The sequence below is a fragment of the Polypterus senegalus genome, chromosome 1, assembly GCF_016835505.1.
Source record: "Polypterus senegalus isolate Bchr_013 chromosome 1, ASM1683550v1, whole genome shotgun sequence".
In the NCBI taxonomy this organism is placed as follows: Eukaryota; Metazoa; Chordata; class Cladistia; order Polypteriformes; family Polypteridae; genus Polypterus; species Polypterus senegalus.
The window spans coordinates 56,549,970-56,564,576 of record NC_053154.1 but is presented as its reverse complement, the minus strand read 5'-3'; the positions used below and the strand labels follow the sequence as shown (position 1 = coordinate 56,564,576).

General features: G+C 37.6%; 1 protein-coding gene across 3 annotated transcripts in view; it reads left to right on the top strand.

Moving 5' to 3' along the window:
- Positions 1 to 1,070: 1,070 nt before the first annotated feature.
- prmt3 (protein arginine methyltransferase 3) overlaps positions 1,071 to 14,607 on the top strand; it is a 347,047-nt gene continuing 333,510 nt past the window's right edge. For 2 of the 3 annotated variants that reach the window (XM_039749264.1, XM_039749282.1), the window contains exons 1-3: positions 1,071 to 1,155; positions 6,114 to 6,234; positions 6,984 to 7,066. In XM_039749264.1, the coding sequence (XP_039605198.1) occupies positions 1,140 to 1,155; positions 6,114 to 6,234; positions 6,984 to 7,066 (220 nt within the window). In that variant the 5' untranslated portion in view covers positions 1,071 to 1,139. Of the gene's footprint in view, positions 1,156 to 2,103; positions 2,131 to 6,113; positions 6,235 to 6,983; positions 7,067 to 14,607 lie in introns of those variants that run through there. The other variant, XM_039749273.1, reaches the window with a different exon arrangement.

The following is a 14,607-nucleotide window of genomic DNA, read 5'->3' as shown; positions in this document are numbered from 1 at the left end:
AAAAGGCAGAAACTGGTAAATTACATCTTGTTTAGTCCGGCTGAATGCACAAGGTGATAGGAATAAACACCTGCAGTAAAGTTGCTTCACAAAAATGAATTTCAGGACCGTCTATTTAATCCGCAGTTTGCGGTACTTGTGTACTAAACAGACTGCATGACAAAGGAAAACAGTGTTTTCACCAATTCATAACATATTTATTGAGATAAAAAATATATATAAATTTACATAAATTGGCATATTATAGAAATACATACGTACAATTGTTTTGACGAATTTATAACATTTATTGCGATAAAAGTATATAGAGAAATTTAGGTTGCATAAGGTTTCCCCCTACCCATTCTAGTGCCCACTAATGTAATAGTGAAGTAGCTGATCTGCTTTATATTTAGTGTCATTTGTCTAAACCGCTCATCGTTGTCAGTATCTGAATACAATTTAAGGTGCAAACACCACAGAAATATGATGAACTGAAATAAAAATGATAGAAGAAAGTTAAGTGTTTACAACTATTATAAAGGCACACATTTCCGAGTTTCATCTGAATACAAGTATTATACTACAGCACTTTTCTGAATGCAGAATAAGAAAAGAAAAAAAGACCAGGTAAAGATGTACAACGATGAGACGGGTGAAACGGGTTGGAACGAAAGCCTGCAGCCAAGCGAATAAGGAGCTTCGACGAAGTAGCCAACCTTAGCCTCGTGCAGGCGCAGTGGTATTTCAGGACAGAACTTGTGAACCATTGGGTAAACGATATGTTTATTTGCTACCAAGACATTACACGAATAAGAATTCTGTTGTACTAATGATAAATGTCATATAAAATTGAAAAGATCATACACACTACAAAGGCTGAACTAAAATAACATGAAATCGTCACATTTCCATGCGTTAATCCAACCAAAGGTGTTGGTTGCAAAAAAAAAATCCAAATTAATGCGTATTGCGTACCCTAAATCCCCAAACCTTGGACAACAAAAAGTACTGTCCAGAATGTTTTCAAAGCAGCATATTGGAAAACGTCACCCGCTGCGAACAAGGCCTGCGCTTCTCTGAAGCCCCGCCTAAAGTCAGGAAATCGAAGACTGAAGACGTTTTCCTGACCCGGATGTACTCCTGATCTGTAAACTAACATGGCGCAGCACGCAGGTACACATGTGTTTTGTTTTTACTTGTAGTCCAAACCTATTATCTGTCACTTAATTCTGAAATCTTCATATGCAGAATTGTTTAATATTTGTTTTCGAAATAGTACACCCTCAAACATTTGAGTCGGTTGTTTTTTGCCGAGTTAAAAAAAAACGTTACGAATTATATTTCTTGTGCTCAGTACAAAGGAAACGTTTGGATTTTTCGACTTTTTAGTTCACGTTACGTTAAAGGTGCGGAAATGAACTGAAAGCAGTGCAGTGGTCATATTGATGGCTGTATAGTTGGCAGATGTGCAGTAAAACGATCGGCTCATTTGCTAGTGTTTTTATGCCTTCCAAAATAACCTTCTAGTTTTCAGGGAGTATTTTGCATAGCTTCTTAAGTTACTTTTCTAACATGTTATTTCATGTGTAGATTTAAGTTTGTTGCATATACCGTACTTCTCGTTCATGACTTCACAGCTATGTGCACGGTGTCGCCTATAAAGAATTAAAAACTAGTTGTTCTTCGTTAAAAAAGCTCACACACATGCACTATGATACGTGGACATAAATACTTTTCAAGCTGTTTTCCCGATTTTGAAGAAATATGACAAAGGCCTGGCGTCAATTATCATTGGGGATAATAACCAAAATGCTTAACCGACTTTTGAGCAAACGGTAGCAATTCAGCAGTGTGTCTGTTCGCGGAGTGTGTGTCGACCTTGTCGAGAGCTTAACTTACCTCGGCAGTGACATTCATGTCTGTGGTGACTCGTTCTATGAAGTCAGTAGACGGATTGGGGGGGTCAAGACGTCACTGGAAAGGGGTGTGTGGTACTCCCGATATCTCTGCAAAAGGACGAAGGTCCAAAGCCTTTAGAGTCCTGGTGCTTCCTGTCATGCTATATGTTTGCGGGACATGGATAATATCCATTGACCTGAGACAAAGACTTGACTCCTTTGGTACTGTGTCTCTCCGGAAAGTCCATGGGTACTGCTGGTTTTAATTTGTGTCGAATGAGTGATTGCTTATGGAGTCCCGAGTGAAGCACATTACCTGCATTGTGAGGGAGCGTCAGTTACGGCAGTACGGCCAAGATGCACGATTCCCAGAGAGTGATCGGGCTCGTTGGATCCTCATTGTTGACGACCCGAACGGCTGGACCAGGCCAAGGAGACGTCCACGTAACACCTGGATGAGGCAGATACACGGTCATTTCCGGAGGGTGGGACTGGACCGTGTGTCTGCCACGGCTTCATATTTGATAAAAGTCCAGTATTTCGCACTCTGCTTAGAGTCGGTACTTGGTCCCATTCTGCACGGTTTTGCATTCTCTCCGTGTTTGCAGAACTGTGATACCAGGTATTGATTTATGTAAGAGCCAGTATTATCATTTCTGGAGATTTTTGCTTTGTGTGCCATACCCCAAGCCCACCATAACCTTTGGTCCATTGGGTCTCCTGATACCAAAAACATCAATATCTCAATGATGGCTGGCTGTCTGTCTGTGTGTCACAGTTTCTTGAGGATGGTCTAGAGCTAAAACGGCTGGATGGAAAAATACCAAACTCAAAACTTAAGCCTGTTCAGAAGTGATGATGTGCTGATTAGTTTTTGAGACAAATTGTTCAAGAGAAAGAGGTACTGGTTTGGGTAACCTGGTCCCTAGAGCGGAAAGCTTACAAATTTTTGCTGGATAATTTGTTCAGATTGTTACTTTATTCGGAAAAATAATTTTGCACATATGAACTATTGGTGGTGATAGTCTGAGTACAAAAAATGTATTGTAGCCCTGACACTGAGTGCCAGAATGGATCCTTTGCTGTTTTAGGTGGAATTCAGTCTGTGACATTTGCAGGCTTGCTGTTCTTATTGGCACCTTTGTCACTGGTAATGGTGTGGCAGCTCATACTATGGATGACTCATCCCTAACTTGATGGAACTTGTCCATGCCATTGCATACACAAAGGGTGGTCAGCTCCGATCCTGGAGAGCCACAGTCAGATCAGGTCAGGTTGGGGTACATACACTGGTATAGTGTGGTGCCACACCCAGCACACGACAAAACAGCTTGAGATCCCGGTTGGCAACCCCCCAGGCAGACACGGTCCAGTACCATGCTCTGGAAATGACCATCTATCTGCTGCAGTCAGGTGTTATGTGGGCATCCCCTTGACTGGTCCAGCCGCTCGGGTCCATAAACAATAAGAATCCTATGAGCTGGATCACCCTTGGAAGTTAAGTAGCAGCAAAAATGAGTCACTAATTAAGTAAATAAGATGAAAATCTGTAGCCACTGTGGCTGTACAGGATCAGTGTTGGCCACCTCTGGCAGTAATCTTCCTTTGAAATCGCTGTCCTTTGCAATCACTTCCAACCTCTTTCAGATGGCACACAATTCTTTGAAATGGTGGGGTGGTCTTCGTTCATGCTGTGATGGTGGGGCTAGTGAAAAGAGCACATCAATAGAGATCTTGTACCCTTTGCTGATAGGGCTGTTGAATGCTGTGCTGTCATGTGTTAACTCTGCATTTCTGTGCTGTGACTTGTCAAATGTGAGCAAGAAGGTGAACCTCCTTTTATGGAGCTGCAGATGTAATGGTCTCTGAGCTGTTTTCCTTCACTAAGCTAACATTACAAACAGTGGTCTGAATCTCCACTTTAAGACTCTAACCTCATGGATGCTCTGTAATGCCTCTGCGATCTTGTCTAATTTTGACAAGTTTATTGAAAGCACAGTTAAATGAAGAGATTGCAGAGAAGAATTTGTTTTAGTTTGCAGATGGCTTGTCTTGAATTTTGGTGCACACATTTATTGCACAAGGCAAAATGAGTCGTTCTTATATTTGGCTGTTTGAAGTGCAAAAAGATGATGACCCCAGTGCTTGAGGGCTTGTTGTACAGACACACAGGAATGATTTTTGTGAAGCCTAAAGATTTTCATTTTTAAAAATTGAACAATTTACTTTTTTAAGTAGCATGCTTTGTTTTAAGATGTCTTTATAATTTGGAAGACTTCATGCTTTTGCTTGGTAGTAGCACACTGCAGATAACGCACAACAGCCTCTGCTTCCCACACTTAACAGTGAAAGTTAATCTGTACCTCAGAAATTTTGTGTTGTATTTTGTTTTAACATTACAGTTTGGTTGAGGTTTTTGAGATTAATTTGGAAATGGATGAGTATGGAGTTAGAGATGCTACAAAACATTTGAGGAACCTGTCCATGTTGGTTGGCTTTCTTAATGAAGCACGTGGTATATAACAGGTTTTCATGTGCACCTCCATGGTATTAAGCCTGAATGTCACTGTAGCGCTGTATGTCTGAACTGCCGTAATAGGCCTGGTGACTTTTGTTGCTTATAACTGCAGTGTGGCAAAAGGGCCAAATTGTTGCTATCAAATAAAAGAACAAGGAAGATGCTGGTCTTCTAAGCACTGTTCATAATGCAGCAACTGAAAATCTTAAAGTGTCAGTGAAAGGTTTGTGGAAAGCAATCTGAAGAACCACCAGTCATTGACCTCAAGTGGAATGTTGAATTGTCACAGCACAACATGTGTGAATTCCTAATGTCTGAATGGTCATTATTTCATTGACCACTGCCTGCCAACATCAAAGTAGTAGAGTCCTTCATGAATGAGTGTTGTTTATTGCTCAGAATATGATGAGATGGACAAGAAAGTGCACAAAAGAACACACTTCTACTGGCCCAAGTGAAATGCCAGGCTGTGCATTTTGTAACTGTTTTGAAATAAAATATTTCACATCAGTAAATCTGCATCAGTACCGCAATGGACGCTAGAGATAGCTTTCCTACTATAACTATGTTTTTTTTTTTCCATGTTTCTGTTAAACGTAACATTATCTTGTTGGAAAAAAAATGCATTTTTTTCCTTTTCCTTGTAGGCAGCATAACACTAAGCAGGTTAGTAAAGCATGCTATTTGTAACAAATTGTCATCTGTTTGTAACTGGACTTGCGTCAGTCGATTCAGTTTCTCAGAATGCATGTGCAGAACTGAAATCTGCAGTCAGTAGCTCTCTAAAACACTTGTTTCTCAACCTTTCTGAGTGAATCGAGCTTGATCATCGGCGCTCTGGGCCTTCTTGGTGAACAATAATGGGAGCTGGGATGGGGTGCAGGGATTGGTTTCCTTCTGAAATTTTGTGTGATCTCAGAGCTAGCCTCACTTGAAAACCACCAGCGGCAGCCCATTATCCAGTGAGAAACACTGCCCTATTACATTAAAGAGTAGAATTTTTTTTTTTTTAAACTTACGCTGATGACCCCATCTAGGGCATCCAGTGACTGACCTGTCTAATGCAGCCAGTGGAATGATGAAATAAATATAAAGGTAGTACACTTTGGATCTGCTCTTCAGGTTAATCGCTTCATTTACATACAAGTTTTCCATTCAGCTTCTGTCTTTAGTTACATTTTGATGTACACAATACATCTTCAGTTAAGTTCATGAAGAAATTAATTCATTATGATTTAAAAGGTTAGGATAAGTGCAAGAATTTAACAAAGCGAGTTTGAAGATGTGTTAAATATGTTAAAACAGCTTATGTAGAATTTTCATTCAGTTAAACTATCGTATGTATAGTATATTTAATATGTCACTTGATACTAGTATAATGAAAAAAATGTTACCTGCTTAATTAAACTGGTCGATAAAGTGAATTTTTAAATGTGGAATGAGTCAGTCTCTGCCCTCTTAGAATTCTTGAAATTTGTGCCACTTAAGTGCTGCCCTTCTCTGTGTGTGGTGATAGTACCCTCTGGTGGTGAGGACATGTAATTTCAAATGTAGTACTTGCATTGTAAAATAAAATCAAAAGTTAATAATTGCTTTTCACACTTTTGTTTTTTTAGAAAATCTTGAATTTCATTTTTTTTATAACATTTAAAAATGACTCTTTAGTATTTTAGTGTTTTAATTTTGTCTCATATTTTTTGCATTGTTCTTGGAAGGTAATGGTGATTCTGTTGTAGAAGAAATTCCAGACCTTTCAGAGAGTGATGAAGATGAGAATCTGTGGGAAGATGAGGATGCCAGTTCTGAAGAAAAAGTTTGCTGTCTCTTCTGTGAACAGTGAGTTTTTTCATGCGTATGTTCATTTTGACCTAGTGTCATTGTTGGGTTCGCTTGATGTAGCGCTATCCAATAAATTAGATTAATTTTAATAATCACAATACATTGAACATTAGAGAATGTTTTTTAAACTACATTTTTTGAGGAGTTAGTAATAAATGTGTAATTTTACATTTACCTGGCAGGATCTAATCAATAATATTTTAGAATAAGCACTTCTTTACTACTCTCAAAAGTTTTACTTTGGCTGTTGGTCTTTCTTTCTTTCTTTCTTTCTTATGAGTGGGGATTGAATTGAATGTAGTTTTGTTTAGTTTGACTTGATTGTAATGAATGTTACATTCTTTAAATTAATTCAATAAAGTAAAAAAAATGTATACTTTTAATTAATAGAAAAATATGAGGGTAAAAATAAAGGTTTGAACTAATTAAGTAAATGGAATGGAATTGTTTTTTAATATGAGAATATGAGAAATGCAATGGCAAATGTTATACTAATGTATGAATATTTATCCTGCAGGTAAATGGATTATTTATAAATATATCTAAATTGCAGTTCTCTATTTAGAATATGTAAATGTGAAAATGGATATTTTAAACATGCAACTACTTTTTATGGCACATATGCTATATAAATAAATGTTGTTGATGCAACTGCTTTTTATTTTTTAGAAATGATAAGCCAAGTGTTACTGTTAAGTTATATATGTGTTAATCTAATCTCAAAGTGTTTCTTTTCTTTTCTTTAGATTTTGTGATTCTGTCAAAGAAACGTTTTTTCATTGTAAATCACATCATCTGATTGATATTGGCAGTGTGATTCGTAAGCACAGTAAGTATTAGTTAAGCATACTTTAAGTATCATCTTCTAACTAGTGGACATAACAAATGTGCTGAAGCTTTGAATACTCCAATAATTTAACTTAGTGTATATGCATTGCAGTAATTGCATTGTAAAATACATGTTGTTGTTTTGTTATTTTTATAATTGCTCTTGGTTTTTGCAATAATTATAATTTGCTTTTAGAGACAGTCTCTTCAAATGGATCATTTAATTTGAGGTGTACAAAGTCTACTAAGGTCTTAATAAACATTTTATTCTTTTATTTTATCTTTCATACCTGACAAAAGTTCTGATTTTGCTGTAATGTTTCTGATTTCTGGAACTTGTTTCCACCTTTTGATAATACTTTCACATTGTTTGGAACTATGATTGGTTTTAAAGATCAAACTAGATGATTAAATTGGAAGATATACTTTATCAGTTCTTATTGGTTGAGGTTTTCAGAATTTCTATTTGTGATGAATGTCACTTTGTTTATTTCACATCCATTTGAGGTTTTGAGCTTTGGTAGAAACTGTTGAGGAAAAAGTTTTCCACTATTTTCAATGAAGTCATTCTCGAAACCTGATGAAAATGCAGAATGATTCTTTATTTGTACATAGATACACACAAATGTCTCTGTCCCTGGAGTGAACAATCATTAATACAATTTGTTCCTTTTTATACTTTTCTGTTGCCATTATCTTATCTAATACACCATGTCATCTGACTCTTAATATGCAGAATTTAACCAATCAACTACAGCCACCAGTAACTTTGTATACGTGCCGATTCTTCTGTTATTCTAATCATTGCTTCGTTAATACGGGTGTCCTACAAGTTTTCCCATTGATCTTATCACAGCTACATAATAGGGATGTTTGGACTTTATTGCTTTTTAAGGTGGTGTTTATTTTTCATTTATGTCATTTTAACCTTATTAATTACCTCGATGACTCCTCTAAAGGCGAGGCAACCCTCACATGCTCCAGCTTTACGCCACGTTTATTTAAACCTTTAGTTACCTTCAGTCTTTTTCCTTATTCTTTTAATAATACATTTGTACAACTTCATTTATCCATATACATATTAAATTGTAAAAATGACCATGTACTGTTTAAAAATATTTGATTAATATTCTTTAAAACATAAGGTTTATGTTGTTTACTGCTGAATTTTTATGAAAAGCTGTCAAATATTTCTTCATAGATAGAGTGAGAAGCTGAGCAATTCAGGAGAGCCTCTGAATAGAGTCACTGTTCCTCCAGATTGATTGGAGCCAGATGATGAGGTTTGGGCATGTTGTAAGGATATCTCCTGGTTGGCTCCCACTGGAGCTGCTCCAGACTTGTCCAACTAGCCAGAGACTATATGGCAGACTGACATGTTGGAGGGATTATTTCTCTAAGATAGCATGGGAATGTCTAGGAATTGCCTAAAAAAGACCTGAAATATGTCGCTGGGAGGAGGTCTGGGCTGACCTGATTAGCCTACTGCCACTGTGACCCTCACCAGGGAATGCAGTTTGAAGGGATGAGATAATGAAATAGAGTGAGATGTTAAGATTATTGCACCAAGATGTAATCAGGTGGCAGAGTTATCTCTTAATTCTTGGAGGGGCATTCATGTGAAAATTTTTTCCATGTATTCCCATGCATTGCATCACTCAAGTGATCATTGTGAAGGAAACTTTAATACTTTGGGCACCACTGACTATAGGTCATTCCTCTGCACTGATACACTGAAACAACATGGTAATGAGTTTCTTCTCTACACAAGAGTATGAAGGCAAGAGAACAGAGTTAAAGTTTATAGTAGCACTTAATTCTCCAAATGTGTTAAATATTTTGTTTTATATACTTTGTGTATGTATATATAGTCATCAGTCAGTCAGTCATTATCCAACCCGCTATATCCTAACACATGGTCATGGGGGGTCTGCTGGAACCAATCCTAGCCAATACAGGGCACAAGGCAGGAACAAACCCCGGGCAGGGCGCCAACCCACCGCAGGACACACGCACACACTAAGTACAATTTAGGATCGTCAATACACCTAACCTGCATATCTTTGGACTGTAGGAGGAAACCCGAGCACCCGGAGGAAACCCACACAGACACAGGGAGAACATACAAACTCCACTCAGGCAGAACCCGGGAAGTGAACCCAGGTCTCCTTACTGTGAGGCAGCAGTGCTACCACTGCACCACCGTGGTGCGTGCGTGTGTATATGAATGAATGAAAAAGTTTGGGAACCCCACTCAGCCTGCATAATAATTTACTTTCAACAAAAAAGATAACAGTGGTATGTCTTTCATTTCCTAGGAACATCTGAGTACTGAGGTGTATTCCGAATAAAGATTTTTAGTGAAGCATTATTTAGTTGTATGAAATTAAATCAAATGTGAAAAACTGGCTGTGCAAAAATTTGGGTACCCTTGTAATTTTGCTGATATGAATGCATGTAACTGCTCAATACTGATTACTTGCAACACCAAATTGGTTGGATTAGTACATTAAGCCTTGAACTTCATGGAAAGGGTGTATACATTCATGAGAAAATGTATTTAAGGTAGTCAATTGCAAGTTGTGCTTCCCTTTGACTCTCCTCTGAAAAGTGACATCATGGGATCCTCAAAACAACTCTCAAAAGATCTGAAAACAAAGATTGTTCCATATCATGGTTTAGGGGAAGGCTACAAAAAAAGCAATCTCAGTGGTTTAAACTGTCAGTTTCAACTGTAAGGAATGTAATCAGGAAATGGAAGGCCACAGGCACAGTTGCTGTTAAACCCAGGCCAAGAGAAATATAGGAGCAGCATCTGCGCTGACCTGCAAGAATATCTTGCTGCAGATGGTGTATCTGTACATCGTTCTACAATTCAGTGCAATTTGCACAAAGAACATCTGTATGGCAGGGTGAAGAGAAAGAAGCCCTTTCTGCACTCGCGCCACAAACAGAGTCGCTTGTTGTATGCAAATGCTCATTTAGACAAGCTAGATTAATTTTGGAACAAAGTGCTTTTGACTGATGAGACAAAAATTGAGTTATTTGGACATAAAAAAGCACTTTGCATGGTAGAAGAAGAACACCGCATTCCAAGAAAAACACCTGCTACCTGCTGTCAAATTTGGTGGAGGTCCCATCATGCTGTGTGGCTAGTTCAGGGACTGGGGCCCTTGTTAAAGTCGAAGGTCGGATGAACTCAACCCGATATCAACAAATTCTTCAGGATAATGTTCAAGCATCAGCCACAAAGTTGAAGTTACGCAGGGGTTGGATATTCCACCAAGACAATGACCCAAAACACAGTTCGAAATCTACAAAGGCATTCATGCAGAGGAGAAGTACAATGTTCTGGAATGGCCGTCACAGTCCCCTGACTTTAATATCATCAGAAATCTATGGGATGATTTGAAGAAGGCTGTCCATGCTTGGCTCCCATCAAATTTAACTGAACTGGAGAGCTTTTGTATGGAAGAATGGTCAAAAATACCTCCATCAAGAATCCAGGCACTCGTCAAAGGCAATAGGAGGTGTCTAGAGGCTGTTATTTTTGCAAAAGGAGGCTCAACTAAGTATTGATGTAATATATCTGTTGGGGTGCCCAAATTTATGCTCCTAATTTTGTTATGATGCATATTTTATATTTTCTGTAATCCAATAAACTTAATGTCACTGTTGAAATATTGCTGTTTCCATAAGGCATGTCATATATTAAAACGAAGTTGCTAATTTGAAAGCTCAGCAAAAAAAAAATCCAAAGAATTAAGAGGGGTTCTCAAAGTTTTTCATATAACTGTATACAATGCATCCAGAAAGTATTCACAGCGCATCACTTTTTCCACATTTTGTTATGTTACAGCCTTATTCCAAAATGGATTAAATTCATTTTTTTCCTCAGAATTATACACACAACACCCCATAATCACAACGTGAAAAAAGTTTACTTGAGGTTTTTGCAAATTTATTAAAAATAAAAAAAAAAACTGAGAAATCACATGTCATAAGTATTCGCAGCCTTTGCTCAATACTTTGTCGATGCACCTTTGGCAGCAATTACAGCCTCAAGTCATTTTGAATATGATCCCACAAGCTTGGCACACCTATCCTTGGCCAGTTTCGCCCATTTCTCTTTGCAGCACCTCTCAAGCTCCATCAGGTTGGATGGGAAGCGTCGGTGCACAGCCATTTTAAGATCTCTCCAGAGATGTTCAATCAGATTCAAGTCTGGGCTCTGGCTGGGCCACTCAAGGACATTCACAGAGTTGTCCTGAAGCCACTCCTTTGATATCCTGGCTGTGTGCTTAGGGTCGTTGTCCTGCTGAAAGATGAACAGTTGCCCTAGTGTGAGGTCAAGAGCACTCTGGATCAGGTTTTCATCCAGGATGTTTCTGTACTTTGCTGCAGTCATCTTTCCCTTTATCCTGACTAGTATCCCAGTTCCTGCCGCTGAAAAACATCCCCACAGCATGATGCTGCCACCACCATGCTTCACTGTAGGGATGGCATTGGCCTGGCGATGAGCGGTGCCTGGTTTCCTCCAAACGTGACGCCTGGCATTCACACCAAAGAGTTCAATCTTTGTCTCATCAGACCAGAGAATTTTGTTTTTAATGGTCTGAGAGTCCTTCAGGTGCCTTTTGGCAAATTCCAAGCGGGCTGCCATGTGCCTTTTACTAAGGAGTGGCTTCCGTCTGGCCACTCTACCATACAGGCCTGATTGATGGATTGCTGCAGAGATGGTTGTCATTCTGGAAGGTTCTCCTCTCTCTACAGAGGACCTCTGGAGCTCTGACAGAGTGACCATCGGGTTCTTGGTCACCTCCCTAACTACTAAGGCCCTTCTCCTCCGATCACTCAGTTTGGATGGCCGGCCAGACTAGGAAGAGTCCTGGTGGTTTCGAACTTCTTCCACTTACAGATGATGGAGGCCACTGTGCTCATTGGGACCTTCAAAGCAGCAGAAATTTTTCTGTAACCTTCCCCAGATTTGTGCCTCGAGACAATCCTGTCTCAGAGGTCTACAGACAATTTCTTTGACTTCATGCTTGGTTTTTCCTCTGACATGAACTGTCAAATGTGGAACCTTATATAGACAGGTGTGTGCTTTTCCAAATCATGTCCAATCAACTGAATTTACCACAGGTGGACTCCAATTAAGATGCAGAAACATCTCAAGGATGATCAGGGGAAACAGGATGCACCTGAGCTCAATTCTGAGCTTCATGCCAAAGGCTGTGAATACTTATGTACATGTGCTTTCTCAATTTTTTTATTTTAAATAAATTTGCAAAAACCTCAAGTAAACTTTTTTCACGTTGTCATTATGGGGTGTTGTGTGTAGAATTCTGAGGAAAAAAATGAATTTAATCCATTTTGGAATAAGGCTGTAACATAACAAAATGTGGAAAAAGTGATGCGCTGTGAATACTTTCCGGATGCACTGTATAGAAATGAGACTGGCCGACTGTTGTTTTTGTTCTTGTTAACCACACAGTCAAGAATATGACCCCCAGTTTTTTGTATGTGTACTGTCTGTGCATCATTTTATGTCCCAGCATCTTCTTTTAGCGCTAATCCATTATGAAAACCCATTATATTTTTTTGTGCTTAAAATAAATATAATTTAACTATAGTAAAAATTATGTCCTGTTGAATGTTTTTTGTATCCTTTATATGCTCTTTATTTTTTAAATTAAAGCTGATTTTATTAATTGTATATGAAAATGATGTTTTGCATTTTACTGAACACATTTCTGCACACTTTCTACATTTGTGTGATCCTTGATCCTGATTTTTTGAATAATGTTTATTTGCACATCTGTTGTTGTGAAATAAATATTTATTTTTGTTCTTTAATTTAAAACATAGAAAGATGTTGACTGAGGGGAGAATACTATAAACAGTAGTACATATTTTTTAATTAATCACTGTTTGCCTTTCTTACATTTAACTGCCTTTCTATTGGGAAACAGTAATAGTAAAATGTTGAATGATTTGTAAACCAATTGTGCTTATTTGGGAATTTACCTTATAATGATAAAAAGTAATGAACAAGTCATGAAAAGTTAGCTTTGTCATGAATTTGGTGAAATCATGGAAGTATTTGCGAACTTTGCTGAACACCGCCAAATGAATCAAAGTCATTGGGGATGGAGGAACTAAACTAGTTTTGAGTAGCATATAATTGTGCAATGGCGGTTCCCCGAGGGCTAGGGGAGTATCTGCCAGCTACAGTATTTTGAACTGAGTACTGTGGTCAAATATGGGAACATAGTTGTGAGGCAGCAGTACTATCTACTACACCACCATGGCTCAAAAAACAAAAGATGCAAACGGATTGATAACCACACACAAAATACAACAAATGGCCACAAACTAGCAATAAGAAGAAAAACATAATATTTGTTTCTGAACTCTGTGCAGAAACTCTGCACTTTTTTCTTTTATGAAGGAGATAGAAACACCTTGTAAACAGTAATAAATCTTTCATTATTATTATTTCATAGTCATATTTGGTCAGCTAATGTGCATGCATGAAAGTCCTGTGCATGGCTTCTACAGTTCTGTAATGTCATGCTGTTCTCACAAAGCATCGTGGATGTTTAGGGGTATTGCCTAAATGTCCAAAAAAATTGCCTAGGCCAGCCACAGTGTAGATTTCTAGATCACTGGCAAATACAGCATATTGATCAACACTAATTGTAAACAATGATTTACTTGTAGTCTTACTCTGCTTTCTTTACCCAATAATTTTTGATTGGTGATTTTTTTTTTTTGTTTTCATGCTCATGCTGAAAGATACCTTTTAAAAGTGTTTCTGAATGCAAATTAACACAAGAGAAGAAAAGATAGACTACTGCAAGATATAAAAAACAAGCTTTATAGAGGAACAAAGCTCACTGTCAAAATTGGGATATGGTCTAGAACAGATAAAGAACAAAGCATTAAGTCCATTGAGCAGTTGAAAAATTTGAGTGTATCACAAATATGTCAGAGAAAAATTCAGTGTAGGATTTATTACTAATTAGAATTAGAAAACTGCTCAAGGAACTGAATACTTTTGCAAAGCACTGCGTATAAACATACTATACAAAGATTGATTCTAATATTTCTCTCATCATTGCCTTACAGAATTTTAAATAGTGTTTTCTAATAAATATGTGTTTTGAAACATGTTTTAAGTAATATTTATAATTTAAGCAATATTCAGTTTTAAAACTGTTGATAATATTGTTCTTTAGATATTTGATGGTATTCAGTTCACTAATGCCTTCTTTGACATGCACTACTTTGATTGTAACGTGTATTTTAATTTCTTTTGACAAGTAAGCTGGTGAACATAATGGAAGGCCTTAATAAAATAAAATGATTTACTGTAATATTAGTTTGGATTGTTTTCACTTTATTTTATGTATGTTACTGATTGTTGTAATTTTAAACTGTGCATCCTCTTTTGAAACCTATTTACAAGTTTCAAGTGTTTATTACTGCTTGTTCAAAATATATTTTTATTTCTATTACTACTGCTACTATTTGAAGTTG